Source organism: Eucyclogobius newberryi, unplaced genomic scaffold, assembly GCF_026437365.1.
Source record: "Eucyclogobius newberryi isolate DKJ021-1_F unplaced genomic scaffold, fEucNew1.0.hap1 SCAF_21, whole genome shotgun sequence".
NCBI lineage: Eukaryota > Metazoa > Chordata > Actinopteri > Gobiiformes > Gobiidae > Eucyclogobius > Eucyclogobius newberryi.
Window position 1 is genome coordinate 26,672,789 of NW_027315846.1, and position 21,793 is coordinate 26,694,581.

The 21,793-nt window shown below is 39.7% G+C and overlaps 1 protein-coding gene across 1 annotated transcript in view; it reads left to right on the forward strand.

Moving 5' to 3' along the window:
* Positions 1 to 21,793, forward strand: part of kcnk10b (potassium channel, subfamily K, member 10b) — a 43,892-nt gene that overhangs the window by 20,696 nt on the left and 1,403 nt on the right. Inside the window, exons 3-6 of the mRNA XM_072457682.1 lie at positions 14,448 to 14,565; positions 17,620 to 17,780; positions 18,757 to 18,949; positions 20,246 to 20,388. Of these exons, the coding sequence (XP_072313783.1) occupies positions 14,448 to 14,565; positions 17,620 to 17,780; positions 18,757 to 18,949; positions 20,246 to 20,388 (615 nt within the window). The remainder of the gene's footprint in view (positions 1 to 14,447; positions 14,566 to 17,619; positions 17,781 to 18,756; positions 18,950 to 20,245; positions 20,389 to 21,793) is intronic.

Below are 21,793 nucleotides of genomic sequence, written 5' to 3' on the forward strand. Positions count from 1 at the left end.
GTTTTTTAGCATTTCAAAACAATTACTGCCACAACCATGTATTGAAGCTTCAAAGCAAAGTAAATGTAGGTTCAACCCCCCCGACGAAAAATATTAAGTCTTTTCAGCTTCAACCCATTTTGAGAGGATCCCTAAGTGAAACACGTGTGCGTGCACACACACACACCAGATAAGTGACATTGTACACCTTTAATGTTAATGTATTTACATGCCGATTACATAATAGAAGTGTTCTAATAACAGATCATGTTTGCAAAAACATTATCTATGTTAAAGATGTGTTACACAATAGTGTATATTTAATTTCCGGAGGGTATGTGACTTCTCTGCTCCTGCCCTTCATATATCTTATATCAAACCTGGAGTAGCGCAGCAGTGAGTAGAGCCCACCCACACTTGTTAAAACACAAACTCCTCCTGGCTACTTTTACACAGCAGCCCTTTGCAAAGCGCTGTATCAAACACATATGAAGGATATTTTTAGTCCTCTTGCTACAATACGTCCTCCAGTGGAGCAGTCTTTGCCTCCGCACTGGCCTTGGGGGCAGTGAACTGGAAAATTAGCAACAGAAGCGCAATTTATTGTTTTTACCGAGCATTTTACTTTACAAGCCCCCGGGGTATTAGAGCGCCTCTTGCAGTTCATGGAAATTATAGCAGGAGTTATGGACAGGAGAAGGTCAATGAAAGACAATAAAATTGGGGATGAAATTGGGAAATGTGTTCATGAATGCTTCGCTGGAGACATGTTTGATTTGTGATGGTACAACATTATGGATAAAATATAATAATAATATAACAATATAATATTGCATTTCAGAAAAATTTGCACTGTTGCCATGGCATTTAACAATTCACAACTAAGTATACAAGCGATTGCGCTGACGTCACGTCCGGCTGCGGCAGAAAACACAACACCACTAGCGGAGCAATGCTAGCAGTGGAGCTAATGAACAGTCAAATCCTCAGATTTGAGGTCACTGTCTTACATTTTCTCGATTGTGCTTGTGGGGAAAGACATCGGGGGCTTGGGTAAAAGTTTTAACACCTAAATTCACTTCAGTGGAAGAAGAATAGCCACAGCACAGCCTCACATTAGCCTCTCTCTATCGAACTGTACAATCAACAACGCCCCTAAAACTGAACTATTAAAACATACCAAACACTTACTAAAATAACAGCAGTATACAGTGGAAATCATGAGTAATAAAAGTTTTAAACTCACTGAAAAAGCTGCGTCTCTCGTCTAACGGCGGTGGCAGCGGTCTCTACTCCACTTCATATAAAACTAGCAGGTTATGTCCGAGTCTGACAGCATTTAGACAGAACATGTCCGCAGAGTTCCACAGTCACGTGTTAAAGCCTGTTGTAGGTTTGCTAACAACAATATTAGCAGTGGCGTTGGCGATAGATAACAATGTGGAGCTGCGATTGACTTTAGAGTTATAAGTGGTCCGTTTAACTGCTCAATTTTAAGTTTTTCTTCCTATCTGTTTTAGGCACAGTGTAGGGGCCATGCTCAATAAAACAGCAAAAAACATCCAAATCGGACCTCGCTCTCGCCTGTTGCACTACCAGGGCGTGCGGTAAAAAAATCACAAAAGAAAACAATAACAGCGATCGCTCATATTCTGTCTTTTGCATGGTCAAGAGTCATATTGGTCACTATGTGAAAAAGTGCTATTATTTAAATAAAAAAGTGCTGTTATTAAAATAAATGTATTGTATTGCAGGTTATTCAGTATTCTGTAACTAAATAACTAAATATTTTCCAAACATTCTTCCCTTCATTATGTGTAAATTATGCGTGAGTACATGTGGCCCTCGCTCGTGTCGAGGTTCAGTTTATTGAAACGCCTGAAATCACAACAGCAGTGAACTAGAGAAGCAGACAGAACAATGATCACAGGGATTTAGCAAATGGATAAATGCTCCTTTTAACGCCAAAACCCTTTGGGAGAAAGTAGAAACCATGAGGAGTTTCACAGTGAAGCAGAGATCCTACTCCCACGGACAACTTGCAACAAGAAAGTGGAGATTTGGATGTTACCTATAACACAATGCTGTTTGTTTTACCATTTGTTGTGCAAAACATCCTGTCATTGTAACTTTAGCCATATTACTTAACGCTGGGTTGTGTGCAAATCTGTTACTCTTCTCTAAAACACTAATAATAGACTAAAATAGCTCAAAATGGCGTGGGAAGAAGAAAAACTTAGAATGACGTTTACATAAGTCAATAGCTGCCCATGTCCAACTATAAATAAAATGATTCATTGTGAAAAGTAAATTAATTAATAAATGTGTAGTTTAACCTGTCATATTATAAATAATGACATTCCAAAAACTTCAGCACTCTTTTACTAACTTATATTTGCTAAAACTTTCTGCTCATAAAACGTGGCTTGTGAACATCTCCTGTCCATCTTGCTGATCCATGAAGGCAGCATTAGTCCAGCTCATGGAACGTTTCCGCGCACAATCACCAGCTCCTCACTCAAACTCCCTCCGCAGCGCTGCTATTGTCACTTTGTCAATGCTGTGGGTCTGAGTCACACACGCTTGGACCTTGTGTGAGAGGAAAGAGGGGGCTACACAGGGCTACGCTGCTAATGAGGGATTGTATTCCAAGAACTCTCTAGACGGTGAATCATGAGGTTGGCTTAGGTAGGTGGGAGTTGTGTTGCCTTTATGTTGTTCTGTTTGGAGAGTATGGGGGTTTGGAAATGTTAAAGAAAATAGGAAAGAGCTTTGGCGACCCTTCTAGTGTTTGTAAAATGAACGCCTACATTCTAAAGGCTGGTGCTGTTATATACATTAGCTCCAATGCATTTTCAATGGGAGAGTTAGTTTTAGCCTCCAAACATCACAACATCGAGTGGTTGTCAATCACCAAAACAGACCTGCTGTTTTGGTGATTGACTACCACTCGACCACATGTAGATTAAGTGTTTTGTGTAGTTTGTTACCTTTAACTAATAGCACTGAAATATGAATACATGCTAACAACCACATAATAAACATTTCTTCTATCAATCTTAACATCACGCTGGACAATAATGCGGTGAAACTATAGCAAACTCAATGTTTTGACATTTACGGTGTAGTTTTATTTCATCAAGCACCACAAAATCTGCAAACATCAGCCTCGAGAGACTCAAATGAAGACTAGTGAATGGTACGCTCAACAAGAATTAATTGAATTGCACGTCCCGCAAGACTTAGAAAGTGCTTAAAATCAACGTACCCTGGTACACTAATGATAAGCACTGCGCGAAGGAAAGTCCATGAGGAAAGTCCAAAGGAGACCATGACAACGGAGGACCCAAGTTGGTATAACAGGCAATCTGCAAGTAAGCTATGTGGGTCCCGAACTGTACCTGGACCGGAGTCGGTGTACACCAGGCGTTACTGTAATGTACTGTCAAAATAAAATAGATAATTGTGACCAAAACATAAATGAAATATTGATTTTTGAAAGAGAAAGGTGGCTACAAGATTAGTTGTATGACTCAGCCTGCGCCTCTGTCGGCAGTGTGCATGAGGACACAGTGACAGCGCGTGGGCCCTTGTTTATGGAGCTGGGGGGGGGGCACTTTATCCAGCCTGCTCTGCCCAAAGTGTGAACATGTGTGCCTCTCTGTCTCCAGCAGCTCCAGGGTAAGTGTCCACCGCCTGACAGATGAGGCTCCGGCCCGCGCTCAAACTGGACTGTCACTGACACCGCTCTCGCCTCATTTATTGATGAGTTACTGCAGTTTGACACAAACTTCCAAACACATGAGCACAAGCAAAAAGTTTATTTTTTTTCAATAGCTTCAGAAAGCAGTGCCATTATTTAACTCCAAAGGGCATAATTGTTGTCAGTGAAGGACTTTGAAAATGTCTTTAAAAACAGTAGAGAAGATTGAAACATGAACTGCTGAACTAATACAAGACTAATACCTGTACTAGAGGTCTTAACTACAGGGCTTTTATTCAGAATAGGGCAGGATATTTTGTTGTTTGTATATGTTTTGATAAATTCTGAAGCCATTCAAATTGTGATTTAGATCCGATTTCAGTATATATTTAATCCTACTCCACATCTTCTCCTTTCTACTGTTGTGAATATAAATATTTTAAAACTCCCTCAAAATGATCAGTCGATCACTAAAGATTTATGTCGACCAAGGCACTATTGGTCGATTAATTGACTAAATGACTAAAGATCTACAGCCCTACACATAATATCAAAAAGCACCTTTGTGTGTGTTGACTGTGCAGAGAAGTGCCCTAGTTTCCTTTACTGCCCAGACTGTTTCATACAAAAATCAGGTGTGAGTTACCACTTGCCTTGTCGTGTTGCTCATGTGTGAAATCATTATAACAGAGGCCATTCTGAAAGTGACCTTCCAGCCGTCTAACTGAGCTTTAATTATGTATCTCGTCGCATCGGGTTACTGTTGCTGCTTTCAAGTGCTCCACACAAAGTTAGGAAAATGTGTGTTTGTGTTGTACGGGTCAGAATTCTCAGGTAAAATTCACTGTTTATGGTTCAAATGTCCGTAATTACTGGGCCTATTTACGTGTAACTAAAACTGGCACAAAGTCAGCATCTTCACGTTCAGCAGAAATAAACAACAAATCAAATCATTTTTCACAATAGCCTCCAATAGTTTCCCTTATTCAACTCCAAAGATGTGGTTAACGTCAGTTGAAATTACCTTTGACATGAGATGATATGACAAATATGACATTTTGAGTAAAACACCCATAAAGTTACATAGACCCTTGCCACCCATTATTACGGAATCATCAATTTTAAGAACATGAACAAAACTTCTTTCAGCAGTGAGAAGCCAAATTAAATAGAAAATTCAATGGTAAATAACACTTTATGCTGTAAGAGCTCAAACTATCTCTTTAGGAGCTGATACAGTCTAATAACAAATATAAAAGTCTACAACTGCTAAATATTCAGTCCGTGCCTGATATATAAAACAGTAGGTAAACTGCAGCTACATTTATCACTGATACAGACTTTGGGATTATACACAGTTGAGTTAAAACTTAAAATGTTTGCGTCCATGTGTTGAGGAAATTAATTGTTGCTGGGTGAGTTGAAGTGTCATTTATCTCCTCCTGCTGTTATCAAACAAGCTAGCTTAGCACTGCACAGTTGGAGAAACAAAAGAGAAAATACTTTTTTGCAATATAAAGTTAATTTGATCAAAACAAAAGATAAATATAAAAGAATGAGGCAAAAAAATAAAATAAAAAAATTGCAAAGAAACACATTTTGTCAGTTGGGATGTCCATAGTTCTTGCACCCATTCTTCTTTTCAAACAAAATTATGTAAGTGCAGAAGCGTAAGTGCAAAATGAAAAGACAATCCAATCTACAGTATTGTATCTATCTTCAAAAGTTTGCTTTGGTACAACCTTGTCTCACTATCTGCTGAAATAGTACTTTTAATAGTTCAGTACAAGTCAATGGTGACGCTTCAAGGTGTCACTGTTAGACTGATGGTTCTGCAGAGGGGAGCGCTGGCACGCCTGCACCCTGGAGATTAGAGGGGTGAAGGGTGAAGGAGAGTGTCCGGGCCCCTGCTGTGGAGCCTGCTGCGGAGGAAGACTCCCGGAAAGAGAGGGTAAACATCCACACGAGGGGAGCCAGCGGTGGCATTAAGAAGACATAGCAGAAATAATGAGCGATGGCGCTGCGTTCTAATGGGACAAGTTGCAGTCAAGCAGATTTAATAGATTCAAATCAGATTTATTTTCAATTAGTAAAAATGGCTTTGTAGAAACACATTAAACAGCATGTGATGGATGTTACTCCAAATTATGGGCGAGTAGACACTTCCCATTGTTCTTGTAAAATCTTGTAAGAATACACTTTAAAATGAATGGGGATAATTACAAATAGTCACCCGTATATTTTCATATTTCTCTTCATGTAGTGAGACTTAGTTGGAGCTGGTTTGTACTACTTTTTAAATAGTACAAAATAAAGACAAAATCATCAAAATTAGATACTCATTCAGACCACATAGTAGTATTAATGAAACTTATGTTCATTCATTCTATTGTCTAAAACACGTTGGCATTTTTAATTGTGTTATCAAAATTGGTAGTATTAAGCTTATTCCTTAGTTTTAATATAAATCAAGTTTAAAATCTCATTTATTATGACAGCACTAGGACAACAAGTGCTAATAAAGTATGGTCAAATGCAGTCAGCGTAGTTCAACAGTAAAATGCATATTACATTATACTGTATGTGTAAACTGTAAACTGAGGCAAAGCTAATCTTAACTTGTATTAAAACTTAAAACAGAAAATAAACAACCAATGGAAAAATGAATTGAATGTAAAAACTATCTGATTGTTTTAGCGTGTAAGTAATGTTGACTATTTCAGTTTCTACCATTATTTTATTGTGCCTCAAAAATAGCATTACTGTTAGCACTGAGACACAAACACCTACCTTTTAAGTCTTTATCATGTTGTCAGTGACCACCTGCAACTCACTGTCCACTGCCTGATCTGTCAGGATTCATCAATTTTAGTGCGACTTTGCAAAAACCCAAATAAAACTGGCCAAGAAGTAATGACGCTAACACCGAGCTAGCCAGGTGCCATTGAATATAATGCAAGATCAATCAATCAATCAATCAATCAATCAATTGCCTATGATGTTATTTACTCCTAGGTAAGGTCTAACAAAAGGAAAGCCTCACTCTTACACTGCTCTGTTTCAGTTGGTGATGAGATGTGCGATTCCTTTAAAGTATTTCCTCTGAAAAATTTTCTGCCACATTTGGTGTAAAAAGTCTATAGCATGTCAGAGGTTCATAACTAGCTCCTAGCAACAACAACAAAATGTACACAATCCAATAGTCCTTAACTTTTGTCCCTTGAATACCACAAGCTACACTTAAGTGTAAGTTACACATTTTTTTAAGGGAAGAGAACAGCTGTCAAGAGTCAGGATTCAAACTCACGATTCAAACACTGCATATGGAGCCTGGCATGTGTGCCATCTCCTTAACCACTCAACCACGGAGCAGCACTTAAAGCTGCACTTCGTAAATGGATAAAATCCCTAAAATATTATGTTAAAATGGAGCTTATAACGACCCAGTGTACGAGCCATAAGACCACGGTGACCTCAAAACAGACATGTTGAATTTTTCAAGAAAAGCAATAGTATGTGCACGGAGATAAGCAGATGGCAGATGTTTATCAGGAACTTAAGAGCCAAATCCAACCCTTTACCTGTATGTCATGCTTTGATATTTGATTGTAGACTTCTAATTCCCACATTTTAACAAATAATCTGAGGTTGGTTAGGATCATTGCCCTCATGTGGTGACCCTCCAACCTCCTTTCTGGTCCAAACTGCCTCTAGCTTGCTTACCCATTTCTGAACTCCAAAGCAATGCCAAAAATAGCTCCTCCAACACATTAAATATTCAGAAACACTGCATGACTATTTTTAGCCTCCCCTTGACTCCAGAATTAGGTTAGAGGGGCTTCATTGCTGCTTGGGTATTCCACACACACAGAGCTGAGTGCGCTAAAATCTGTGGAGAACATTTTACTGTAATCAAGACTGCATGTGAGGGTATGGAGAAGTGAGAGACCGTACAAGGTCGGACGAAGCAGAAGATTCAGAAGAGAGGCTCAGAGAATAGTTTACATCTAAGTTTTATTTGATTTGAACATAACAGACAGCTCCATGGTACAAACGTTTCAAAGGAAGACATCTGGACAGGGTTTTTAAAGATGTATTTTCAGTCGAATAATTATACTGGTCTGAGCTGAATTATTCCCGCCCTCAGAAGTTTTAACCTCATCATTGGTCAAGCGAGATATCAACCCAGTCAAATGCAAATTGGGTGCTTGAAGGAGGACAGATTACAATAGGACTGTAATGTCCCAAAACAAGTCCAGCAGCAAAACAAAGGCAGGGTAGATTTCCAGGTTAAAAATCATGCACATTTGTGTGTCTGTACTTTTCTGGATTGGAAACAACACTTTGATTTCTCAGCTTGTTCTTGTTGTTGTGATGCTTTGACCAATCAGATTCAAATGTTCTCATGACCTTTTCCCACTGCCTTCACCGAGAGCCTCTTCAGATTTGATGTATCTATCGCTTTACCCCCAAACAACATTGTCCATTCTGCACCTAAATATGTACTAATTTTTCATTTATTCACCCTGTATTCATAGATTTATATGGAACAACATATCTTCAAAGAAAGGATGGGCGATATCACCAAGGCATTTCAATAAATATGTATATAAAGCAGGTTAAGATGGATCAGTTGCATGTAATTTGTGCTTCTACAGTGGTCTGCAGGTGAGAGGGGCTTGTGTGTGCTCGTCCCTCTCAGATGTGTATCACAGGAGCTGCTGGTACATTATTGATAAAGCAGAGACAGATGCACGTTCTGGAGCAGCTCTGATGTGATTTGACCAAATATGGAGAAAGTCCACGTCCGGACAATATGACAATAAATTGAATACTCATTATCATCAACCACAATTTTTGATTTGATACAATTTTGTGTTAAAAGAGACTTTACACACTTTTTCAGATATGTTTATTGAACTATAACTTGTATATTGATAATATTTATCATTTTACATTTTGTTCATGGTAAATAGCTAAATTGATCTGTAACGGCTTGGTAACAGAAATAGGTCCATTGACTTCCTGTTCAAAACTGCTGTACTCCATAGTGACACTACACCATAACAAGCAGCAAATGTTTATTTACAAGTTTAAATGTTTAATTTTTGTGTTTAAATGACATTTTAGAACTCTTCATGTGTCACTCAGAGTCTTCATCACTCGAGCCTCAGTTTCCGAACAAAACAAGATCAACTCAAACATGCAGGAATCAATCCAAATATAACTTTAAATAAAGGAGTATCTTTATACGCCATTATTATACGCCATTATTATACACCATTATTATATGCCATTATTATACACCATTATTTCTTTTTAAAGACGATATGTTTTGAGATGTATTTAACTTGTTTTGACTGCTATCTGCAAGCCATCTTCAGGAATGTCGACAAGGTAAATCTATTTACTAAACCTATTGTTTTTAAAAAGAAACCTACTTTATGATCAAACAAAAGAAGACAAAAGGAACATGATCCTGTTATTCTCTGCCGACCAGACACAATAACTCCAATTAATTTTCTTCATTCTCTGATTTTTTTTCTTAATCTGTGACACACTAGGATTCAGCAGTGTTTTGTAGCCGTTTGGTGCAAAAAAAAAAGTCTGCTGCTGTCCATAGTCGGGCTGACAGCATGAGGGGACGGGACCGTCAGAGGGGACGGGGCAGACAGCGTGAGAGGACGGGGCCGTCAGCGTGAGAGGACGGGGCCGTCAGAGGGGACGGGGCCGACAGCGTGAGAGGACGAGGCCGTCAGCGTGAGAGGACGGGGCCGTCAGAGGGGACGGGGCCGACAGCGTGAGAGGACGGGGCCGTCAGCGTGAAGGGACGGGGCCGTCAGAGGGGACGGGGCCGGCAGCCGTCAGCGTGAGGGGACGGGGCCGTCAGAGGGGAAGGGGCCATCCGAGGGGACGGGGCCGTCAGTGTGAGGGGACGGGACCGACAGCGTGAGGGGACAACAGCGCAGCGGTTTACAGCCCAGAAGTCAGTACACTGGCCAGTCCCTGTCAGCCAAATACCAGTACTTTGATTCATATACATCGCGTCTATGGGAGAATTCTCTCTGAGCCCGACAGCTCCAGTTCCACAGAGTGGCCACTAGTCACACTGCCCATGAAGTGTCTTATCCAGGTCTTATTGTAGATCCATGGACCAATCTTAATAACATGTTCTTACTTACATGGGGTGAATGTGTGACTACATTAGACACACACACAGAAATGTACTTTCTATTGGTGCATAATGGAGCGAGAGATGAGACGCAGTGGGGAATAAGATGCTTTAAATGTAGAATATGAGCATGAATATGATGGAGTCCAGAGCAGAGGAGGCAGAGAAAGAAAGAGATATCATTAAGATGATTTATGAGGATTATATTGACTCCATTCATACTTTGACTCATGTACTCAAGAATGACTTAGGGACTTTCTCATGAATTATTGCTGATCACACACACATATGTTCACAAGTTTTCATTTCTTGAATATTCTCTATGCATTATAAATACAGTTCTAAATGACAGATTGACAAACTTGTTCATAATAGAAAATGACACATTTCGTTTTTTGTTGTGATGACAAAATATCATAATTATATACATGACATATTACAAATCTATGTACAGATTTGTTGCTGTGTCTTTGGGCAAGGCACTTAATTTCATGCACATTTCTTACATATGAATCTGAGTGATTATATATATTTACACTATCAATGTATAAGACCAATGCATTATCCTTGTTTTAAAGGTGCACTCTGTAACCCCTGGTGGGGCGTTCTAGTCTGCATGGGGATATAATTAGGGCTTCAACAGAAAAAATGTTAGTTGACCTTTCAAATAGTCATAGTCATGTTTTGATAATGCTGAGGAGATGATCGGCTGCAGACTTCCATCTCTGCAGGACCTCTGGATTACAGCCGACCCTTCTCACCCTGGACACCAACTATTTGAGCCAATCCCCTCAGGCAGGAGGCCACTCCTCTCAGGCAGGAGGCCACTCCTCTCAGGCAGGAGGCCACTCCTCTCAGGCAGGAGGCTATGGTCCATCCGGACCAGAACCTCTAGTTCAGTTTCTTTCCCTCTGCCATTGGACTGGTCATGACAACAACTCAACAATATACCTTCTATATAAACACTTTGTCAAATTATTATTATTTTTTCTAGTGAAGTCTTTATTTTGCATTATGCATGCATTTATTTTAAAATAGTTTAGATTTGACTATTACCCACGCTTCATGTTGTATCACCAAAGCAATATCCTGACAATTGCAATAGTCTTTTTTTGGATTAATTTTATCATTATACTTTTTTGAATAAGTCATTATAAAATATGTTTACTGTTTATAACTAAGTACTGAAAAGCTCACAGCTCAGACGTCTGCATTGTGGATACTGTAGTGAATGGTGCTCACTGGTGGAATAAGTAGTTGTCTAATATTGCCTTTCACAGTAACATACTGAGACCCGCAGGTTCAAAGAAGGTCTCATTTCATTGCGGCACAGGTTGAAACGGGTTATAAAATGCTGACCACGTCGTACGTCTGCGTTCCGCTCCTGTCATTCCATTTGTAGCGTCTAAATTCACTTCCTTGTTTTGCTCGCTTCTCTTTGAATATAAGATAAGATAAGATAAGATATTCCTTTATTGTCCCACATGGGGAAATTTCAATATGTGACTGATTGTAATAAAACATGAAGCATTATTACTAAACTTACTAAACTCCACTCTCCACAAACTCTCAACTGAGCTGTCTGTGATAGTATTGTCCATAGCAACACCATGGAAACAGTTGTTGGGGATCACTAGAGAAGTTCAGCTGCAGTGTTTCTGTTGAAGTATGATTGCCCGAATTGAAACAAACTTTTTGGACCTGTTACGGGGTGGTCTGGGCCAGACTGGACCGTGCTCTGCTTAGAGAGGAAATCACATCACATTCACTCAAAATCCTTGTCCCAGACCGACAGCATGAGATCTGCACCTTCAGACAGTCGAGTTTAAGCGTACGCGGACTGTGGCGCATTCTGTGCTCAGCACCTCCAGATTCTGGACCTGGTTTAGTCTTGGTTTAATCTGGGTTTTAGTCTGGGCAGCCTGGTGATGAAAGCGAGCTCTCTGCTTTGCACTTAAACAAATAAAGGTGAATTAAATAAATAAACAATGCTCTGAGGCTGCATTTCAATATTTAATGTAATTGATTTATTTACTTTATGTTTCCAATTTGGGAACAAATTAAATAATTTAAAATCAATTCATGTTGATGAAAACTTCTCCCACACAGGTGTTGCTTTTGAATGTCATAGTTGTCATTGGATCAAACACTATCACCATATATGGACTGGCACCATCCCACTCCAAGTACAGCCTCTTGTTAAGTTTGGGAAGGTAGCAGAATAGCCCCCTGGAAAAGGCTCCTTAACGCTAAGTTTGTGGGCAGAATACAGCCCAGAGTGTTTTTGAGGCTCGGAGGGAGAGGACTTTCTAACCAGGAGTCATCAAACTAGTGTGAATGACGCTAAATGCTACTCCAGGTATGTTTTTGATGAGGGAACAATGTTAGAACAGGGATAAAAGAGAGAAAAAGTGAATTTTGTACTATATAGTAACCAAGAGTGTTTTCCCAGTTACATTTGACATCTTCTTTGAGTAAAAAAACGATAATGCGGGTGTTCTCTGCACAAATCCCCCAGTGGAGTAGTGTATTTACTCCTGACCTCTCCTCGTCCTCCTGCTGTTACCGAGGTGTAATGGCACCCGTCTGAATCTTATCTACAGCTCTGTCTGTTATCAGGACATCTCCCAGCATGCCTCCCTCTCCTGTCTGTCTCCTTCTCCTGTGACACTTGCATTGATCCACTCCTCTGTTACCTCAGCGTGGTTACATAAGAGGGGGGCACCTAAAGGCCATGTTCTCCCAATAATTCCTCTTCAAGGGGTTAAATGTAAATGTAAGACGTTGAATGAAATAATCATTTTGAATTTGTAAGAATGTGCAAAAATGTAATCGAGCAACTAAAGCTGTTTGTCTCCCAAACAATAGTAGCATTACATAAGTAATATTGATGGTGGAAAATTATGGCAGGTTCAATACAAATATGTCTCAGGCTGCTATCTCTTCCTGTCTTCAGTCTGATGGGTGAAACATCAACCTTCTTTTGATTTTACAAAATCAATTGGCACAATATATATCTTTCCATTTATCAAATCACAATCTGTCTAAAAATCAGAGGGAAGGGACATAGACCATGATCCTTTGCTCCATTACAGTGCAGAGAACTTTGTGATGGCCATTTAGAGGGAGATGTTGCTCTTAAAGGTGCACTTCTCTTTTGATTTATGTGTTCACACAGTTGAGATGTGTTGTTTTGTGAACAAATACATTCCAAACAAAGTAATGCAGCTTTTTTCATCATTAGTCATTGACATATAATAGGCTTTTATTAAAGGTATAATGGAAGATTTTTCGCCGATTTGAGAACTCAAATGGAAGTGCGCACTCAACCCATGCGGATGCAGAGAAAACCTTGCGGCCAAACGTGCAATTGTTTTTTAGCGCGTCTCCGTCTCCGTCTTCCGTCTCTTCTGCGTCAGCTCGAACAGTCTTTCTCTGTCTTAATTTTGTCCCGTACACTGAGGGAACTATATTATGATAGATCAATGCGCTTAGACATGCGGAAACATGCTGCTCCTGGGGACGAGCCAAAATGAGGCTGCAGGTGAGCGGTAGGTGCATTCTATGATTGATACGTGGCAGGACTAATCGGCAGTCCACACCACGAGGAAATGAGACTCAGATTTGGGCCAAAATAACGTCTATTACGGCTTTAATGTAGCTCAAGTTTTCCACTTCACTCTTCATTTTGAAAATATCTTTTTTCTTTTTTATGTTTACTCAGGGTATACTTTTAAGGCAAAATGGCCTTATAATTTAACAATTATGAATAATATATATAAACTGTTCACATCTATGAGTAGAAGTTGATTTTAAAAGTACAAAAAACTTACCCTTACCTAAGCTATTGAACTGAGCATGGTGGCATTTTAAGATTTGACTCGATCCATGATACTGTTGGAAATTTCATGGGACTGACCTAAGCAGAGCCAGAAATATTGAGGTTTTGGGGAACAGTTTCTCACCTCGAGGGTCCATAGAACAGTAAAAGGGATAAATTCCGGCTAAATACTTTTAGTTTAAGTATGACTTGAAAAAGGAATTTCCAACTGCTGGAGAAACTGTAGTTGGAAATTGTGGGGCCCACCATTACCAGATTTTTGGGGACTGTCCTGTTGCTCAAAAATATTGGACTGACATCAGTTAATCGCCACAGACAGTCTTTGACACCACCATCTCATTTAATATATTTGGGCCTCAAAACCCCAGCCATGAACATGATGAATGGATACCTTTGGAGCATACTCCTGGCAGCAGGAATGGTCATTAAAAAAATGACACAAACTGCACCGACAATCAATGACTGGACCCACTTTATAACTCACGTTCACAAAATGAAGGAAAAAAAAACACATTTTGACTTCATTTGAAAATTGACATTTGGACTTTGGACAAGATGGGACTCAGTTATTGTGCCGTGGTTTTTGTTTTAGTTGACTGTTGCCATGTCTTAGCTTTATTTTGCTCTTTGTGTCATTTTTTTATGTCTTGTGTTCTATATGTTTAAATTTGGAAAAAACTGATACAAATAAAATAGAAAAAAATAAAATATGACTTGAAAGCTTATTCCACTTGCTCTCTTTCTGTCCACAGCATGCCATCGATGCCATGAACGCCGGGGTGAGTCCTCTGGGGAACGCCTCACATTTCTCCAGCTACTGGGACCTGGACGGGGGCTTCTTCTTTGCCGGAACGGTCATCACGACTATAGGTGACAATCACAAACTTTATGACAATTGATGTTTACTTACTATAGCAGTGTGCAAGCGAGGGGTTTGACACAGATACTTCCCGAAGGTCGTGTTAAGTACTGCACTGTCAGGAGACACACCTACCTACAGTATGTGAAGAAAATGGATTCTGACACTGTTTACTATATTAAATACTGATTCTTTAATATTATTATTATCGAATTTAATAAGCTATAAAAAGGTTTGCATGAAAGGTAAAAAATCAACTACTATGTGGGTAGAGCTGGGTTGAAATAATCGATTTTCCGATTTTTAATCGATTTGCATATTAATGACCGATTATCGATTCATACGTCCAAAGATCTTTTTTTTTTTTTTTTTTTTTTTTAAATTAAAATTATTTTCTACATTTCCTCAGTGAACTTCAATCTACCTTCAAGAAAGATAATTCAGGACTCCTGGATTATCTTTCTTGAAGGTAGATTGACCCTTCCAGCCATCAGTAACTACCAATACTTGTAAGATTTGCTGTTTAATATTGATATAATACTAGTTTTAATATGTTGAGTCTCTACACAGTCATGAAGTGAAGGAAACGGTTCAAATACATTTTTCATTTTTAATAACATTAACCCCCGGATCAAGTCGAAATTGGATCGAAACGGAAATCAGATCGAAATCGGAGCGAATTGGATGGGATCTGAGAAATCGGAAAAAAACGATTTTGAAACGTAAAAATCGGAATCGAATCGATTCTTGAAATTTGAATCGAAACCCAGCTCTATATGTGGGTGACTAATAGAAAATAAAAAAATACATACAGGGTTGGATGATTTTTTCACTGAAGTGGTTTAACTTGTGTTTAATAGGTCTTGGACACAAGTTTGGGGTGGGCTTGTGGGCCAGAGAGCAATGCGCACGGTCAATCTTTATTTTCACATCTTTTATTCGAGGATTGAGATATTCGGGGATCCAGGTCTCCATATACTTGACCACATCCTTATCCTCAGTGTCCTCTTTAATACAGGCAAGTCTCCAATTACATCTGCTTTCTCGGTTCTAAAGGTTGCCCAGTTTGTCTGTCAACACATACACCTGGTTTGTCAATTCTACCACTTTGGTTTGTAAATTAGAGACAGTGTCCCTCAGGTCAGAGACCTCCTCCTCGGCCGTCGCAGCCCGAGTGACCAGCTCGCTACTCTTGGATCTCAAATCACGCATTTCCGCCAGGGTAGCGTCTAACTTTGCGTCCTCTGTCTTTATAATCTTGTCAGTAATCTCCTGTTAGTCCGCCATAATCACTGGTTCTGTCCCGCTCCGAATCTCCTCTGCAGAAGAATCAGATCTGGAGCTGGAGCGATCATGGCCAGAGCAACAGCGGAGCTTGAGCTGGGGCCTGGACGCTTAGCGGCCGGTGCAGAAGCAGCGCAATTCCCGCCCAAGTGTGCAGAGTCTAGCGCCGGAGCAGAGCTTGCAGCTGCTTAGGTGCAGCACTGCTAGCCTGATTCTCTGTGGCACCCTTCTTGTTTTTCTTAGACACGTTCACAAAATAAGTGTCTCTTCATATCTCCCCCCACATGAAACTGTCCGGTCTCCACAGGTGAACTTGTAAGTAAAATATATTATTTCCGCGGGGACAACTGCAGCGAGACAAGAACGTCCACACTAAGCCACCATCATCCCGGAAGTCCCGCAATATTCAAATCTATCGCCAACCTATAGCTGCATGGTACTCTAGAAAACATGAAAACATGATCCGCAGATTGTGCATGATGTGGTCCAGAATGCCTGATCAGTGCTTTCTTACTCTGTTCCACTCCTCCTGACTCCTCCTAACAGGCTGTACTGAGAGACGCAAGATGCTCCACGTCCAGAAGATTCTGTCAGGGATGAGTAACAGGGAGCACAGTATAACAAGTCCAACTTAGAGAACAAACTCTCTGTGCATTTTAAAGTCCACACATTTCTCCTGAAAAATAATTTTACACATCCATTTGTCATCATCAACAACACATATGATTATTTTTAATACCGGTAATCTGTGCCTCAGATATGAAGTAAACACAAGATGAAAAAACTCTAAAAGTAAAGCTGTTGTCAGTGCCAGGCTTTAATTACCCGTAATGCCATTTTCTCTAAAGGTGCTGTAATTACTGCCTCCCAGGAACCTGATTTACCTCCAGCCTCTGCCACACGGGGCACTGTTTGTTATATAAGCCTGTTTTGATTGACTCCATTGCATAAGAAAGTAATTATACAGTGTTGATAATGAACTACTGTGACACTCTGAAGCCATCGGGGAGGATTTATGTGATGTCAAGCTAATGCACATACAGTGGGTGCAAGTTATCACATGTCATTTCCTGCGATGCGGAAATTCCACTGTTGCAACGCACATTTCAAGAATAGCAAATAGACTCTATCAGTAGAAACTATAAGGCTCCAACTCATTTATGACATTATTATATTATATTTATTCATATTATGACTAGAGGATGACTAGAGTAAGAGTAGATATTTTTAACTGTTACAGCTACCAGTATTCTTATTCAGTACTTAAAATTTCTGGTCATTCATATACCATAGTTTCACACTGACACTTGGAAGAATGAATTTTGTGCACAAACTCTTCATGTGTAGAACTCAATTCAGAGTGTTAGAGTGAGCCGTGAGCAGGTTAATTGTTTCTTACCGCGTATTCTGCATCTAATTATAATGCATCTGAATCTTATTATAAGTGCGCAGTTAGCTTATAAATTAGTTTCCCATCGCGGTTATTCAATTACATTTATTTTGGTAATAGCCAGAATTACAACAGCAGTTGCCTGGGTAAAACTCTGCTCTGGCCTCTGAAAGCACTTATAAACTCAATGAATAATTAGGATGCTTGGAAGGGAGTAGGAAAGAGAGGAATACATTTGGACCATTGCAAACAGTTTAAAATGAACTAGTCCAGACAGCAAATAGCAGGTACACCACCCTTAAAGTATGTGCATTACTGCCTGATTCCATTTTTGCTTTTGTCCTCCTCCTTTTCTAAAGTGTGAGTTTGTATATGTCCAATGTGGTGACAGGTTTTGGAAACATAGCACCCAGCACAGAGAGGGGGAAGATCTTCTGCATCCTGTACGCCATCTTCGGGATCCCCCTGTTCGGCTGCCTGCTGGCGGGCATCGGAGACCAGTTGGGCACCATCTTTGTCAAGAGCATCCTCAGAGTGGAGAAGATTTTCAAGGTACGTTTCCTACAGGTGCAGCGTATGATAGAGAGAGGGGAAGGTGAGGCTGAGGGTGCTGATGGTTCTGCTGCCGCGGTGGATATGGGGTAGGAAAAGAGTCGTAGATAATACTGAAAGAAGAATTGTAAGAAGGTGATTGGATAAAAGAGGGTTCAAAACGCTGATTGGTTAATCGATCGGTGACAGGAGTTTGGAGTGAGGAGACAATTTTATGATTCTTAAACACAATAAAACAGACATGAGAAGGAAATCCAATAGAACAGTAATTGTTTTGTGTTGAAGGATCCACAGTATGCCATTAAACAGGGTAAAGCACGTGACGCCACCATATCATGTTACAGGTCAGATCTGTGCAGTGGTGATTAGGGTTGGGTCATATCAAATAATTGGTGAAATATTGTGATTTACATGAATATGATATGAAATTTGGAATATTTTCCTATCAGTTACAAGGGGAACCAGATCGAGATTGTGGCTAACTTGTACCACTAAAATCAACTTAAACACTGACTGTGAAGGCTCTGCCAAGGCAAAAAAACTCTAATATGGAAAGAGATTTTCCTAAGACATGAGGACAAAACTATAACTTAAATAGTGCAAAACAAGTACAAATATTATGACATATTCTAAAAGCCACTGCCATGAAGCCTTATATAAGCCTTATTTGTGAAAGAGGTGTGAAGAAAGCATTTTATAGTGAAAAAAGAGTCTTTGACCATGGTGGAATAAGGTATAACATGTGAAGATTAACTAAACTAATGGTAACGCTGGAAACACAATAAATCCAAAATAGACAAGTTCAATGCCATACTGCGGAACATTTCAGACATCCCCATGCATTTCAGAATTATGCCTCCCTAGAACCTTCCCAAGATCAATAATCAGATTGTGTAGTGACTCATCAAACACATAAGGTTGTTGTTTTTTCCAGAATGCTGCTTTCATTAACTTGACCGACTATTTCTGCTCTCAGCAAAAGCACCGTCAGATCAGCCAAACGAAGATCCGCGTCACAGCCACCATCCTGTTCATCCTGGCCGGCTGCCTGGTGTTCGTGACCATCCCCGCAGTCATATTCAAGCACATCGAGGGCTGGAGCACACTGGAATCCATCTACTTTGTGGTCATCACCCTTACCACCGTGGGCATCGGGGACTACGTGGCAGGTGAGTCCATCGAACCCATTCAACTTTAACATTAGTTAGATTAGTTAGATGAGATGTTAAGCCAGGTGTCCACTGCACATATTTGTCCGTCTGTGGTGTACGATTATTAATTGTGGGGTAAATGTCGTGGATCAAAAATATGGGACGAGCTGCAATTTATTTCAAGAGTGTCTGATGTTTTGAAATCTTGAGTCCTCCTCTCATTGCAACAACAATCACTCTGTCAAACATGTGGCAAAAGTGAACACAAAAATGTGACTAGAATTTAAAAAGAAAACATTTGATCGGCAGTAAACACAACCATGCGACCAGAAGTAAACAGACATGTGAACAGCAGTAAACACAACCATGTGACCAGAAGTAAACAGACATGTGAACAGCAGTAAATACAAACATGTGAGCAGCAGTAAAGCCTATTGCTACGCAAAGAGTACGCACAAGAGTTGAAACGTAAACAAGACGTTATCTCCTCATTTCTTTTTCATTTGCCAACTTTTACAAATGCAGTTGTAGCAAGTAGCGTTAGCCTCAGCTAACTGGTGCAACAGTGGAATTCACCTCACGGAGCCTTGAGCCTGATATTTGCTCAGAAAGTTTGGTTGTAGCCACGACTCATTGTGTGAACCAGTGTGAATTAGTGCTGTCTTACAACTTTTAATTCCTCACGTTTTGCAGGGTGGCATCAGTAATAATTTGAAAAAATTGTGCAATGGACACCATGGTTTAGACAGTTATGACACTTCTTACATTAGATGAGCTGCTAGCTGGTTGAAGGCAAGCATCCATGAAACAGTGTAAATCTATAGTCAACATTTAGCACTGACATGTTACAACTGGATTCATTTATATTTTTCTGGCTGTTCAGTGACAGCTCATTGACAACCAATTCATTTAAAATTGCATAGTTCAGAAGTTATTTCTTTGGAGTTGGGCAGAGAAGTCAAGTAGAGAACAGTTAATTAAAATAGAAAGACAAAGAAGTGGTAAATGTTTTCATTGTCTTGCATATTGCTTATCACTTGTAGACTTACTCATAATAGGAACAACTCAAGTAAGATATTGTACCTACCATTGTTGCCTCTCCCTTCAATTTAAGTAGAAAACTTAACCTAAGTTATGTAACTTCTACAGAATTGTTCTTGAAACGTTGGTGCTAAAAGAATGGTTTGTGTAACTTTTTGTTTTCAATAATGTTATTACAAACATTTTATCTCATCCTTTTTGCCTCTCCTGTAAAGTTGTCACTGTCATCCCTCCAGATATATGTCTAAAGCAGGATTTTTTTCTCTTGTTCAGGAGGGGACCAACTCATCGAGTACCGGGACTGGTACAAGCCCCTGGTGTGGTTCTGGATCATGGTGGGGCTAGCGTACTTCGCAGCGGTGCTCAGTATGATTGGAGACTGGCTCAGGGTGCTGTCCAAGAAGACCAAAGAGGAGGTGGGTGAACAATACTACATTACTACATCACTACAAGTGAGGGTTAGGGTTAGGGTTAGCACGGAACCCTAACCTGATGTAGTAATGTAGTACTACAATACTACATTACTACATTATTAGATTATTACATGAGACTGGCCGTAAATAAAATGCCAGCCAGCTCCAACTCGCCCACGCTTTCCACGTTAACTACTGTGGCCATCCTTCCACATGTTGGAGTGAAAGTAAGATTTAAATTCTAGGTCTCTGAGTTACACTTCAAGTCCAAGAACTCCAGAAGCAGTTTTGAAAAATGTTGGGGCTGCATAGTAATAATAATAATAATAATAACTTTTATTTATATAGCGCTTTTCAGTGACCCAAAGACGCTGGAAGTAGGCGGGACGGTGTGCTTTGATTTGTTAAAGTGATATGAAGTTTAAACAGTGATGAATAAAGTGATGAAGAGTTATGGTTAAATTTAGGAAAACAGTGAGTCCTTATCATTATGTTTCAATTTGAGTCCTGGTTCAGTCCTGATCAAGTCCACGTTTTGTTCCAATTTAGTTGTGATAAAGTGTGAATGCAACCTTAAAACTAAATGTGTCACTAACTAGCCTTATCTAAACTCACTTCATAAAAGAAAAAGCTGTAAAAGAGAATGGTGTCTATTGATTGCATCAAAAATATACACATTAATTTGTACTACACCACCTCTTCCGTCCCTTCGGAGTTGACTACCTAGCACTTTCATTGAAGAACGAGAGAAAAGTCTTGCAACAAACAGTTAAAACACTTTTATTTAAGTGTAGCCTACAATTAAACCTTCATGCCCACAACAGACTGCAAGCGTGTACTTTTTTTCTGCCATTTTCTCTTTGTGAAAATACCCAAAAAAAATGCTCATGTTGATACATTTTGAACTAGAATGACACTAAATGTCTATCACACATCGATTATACATCAGAATGAAGACTGGCTTAGACTGGCACTGATTCTACACGTTCAAAAAGTCTTGCATCACCCGACCAGCCCACAGAGATGGTGAAGACAAACACATTCAGCTAACCTGTTCGTTGAGCTGTACTCTGAAGCTAGACTTCAACATTGACACAGAGGCAGCAGCTGCAGCCGCTTCTCTCTGCTCACTCTCTGTATGCATGTGCACATAGGAATGTGTTAACCTATCTAGACTTAGAACATGGTGGATATTTTCAAGCTTTGTGTTACATAAATTGGAACTGATAGTATGGAGTATCTAATCTTTTATGTTTTATTTGTTTCTGCAATTATATCATAAAATCCATAGTTATAAGCTTGAACCCATGTCAATGTTCAGATGCTGATCTTATCCATAAAGAGTGGGAAATGGAATTTAGATTAGATATTTTATCCATCCATCCATTTTCTACCGCTTGTTCCCTTT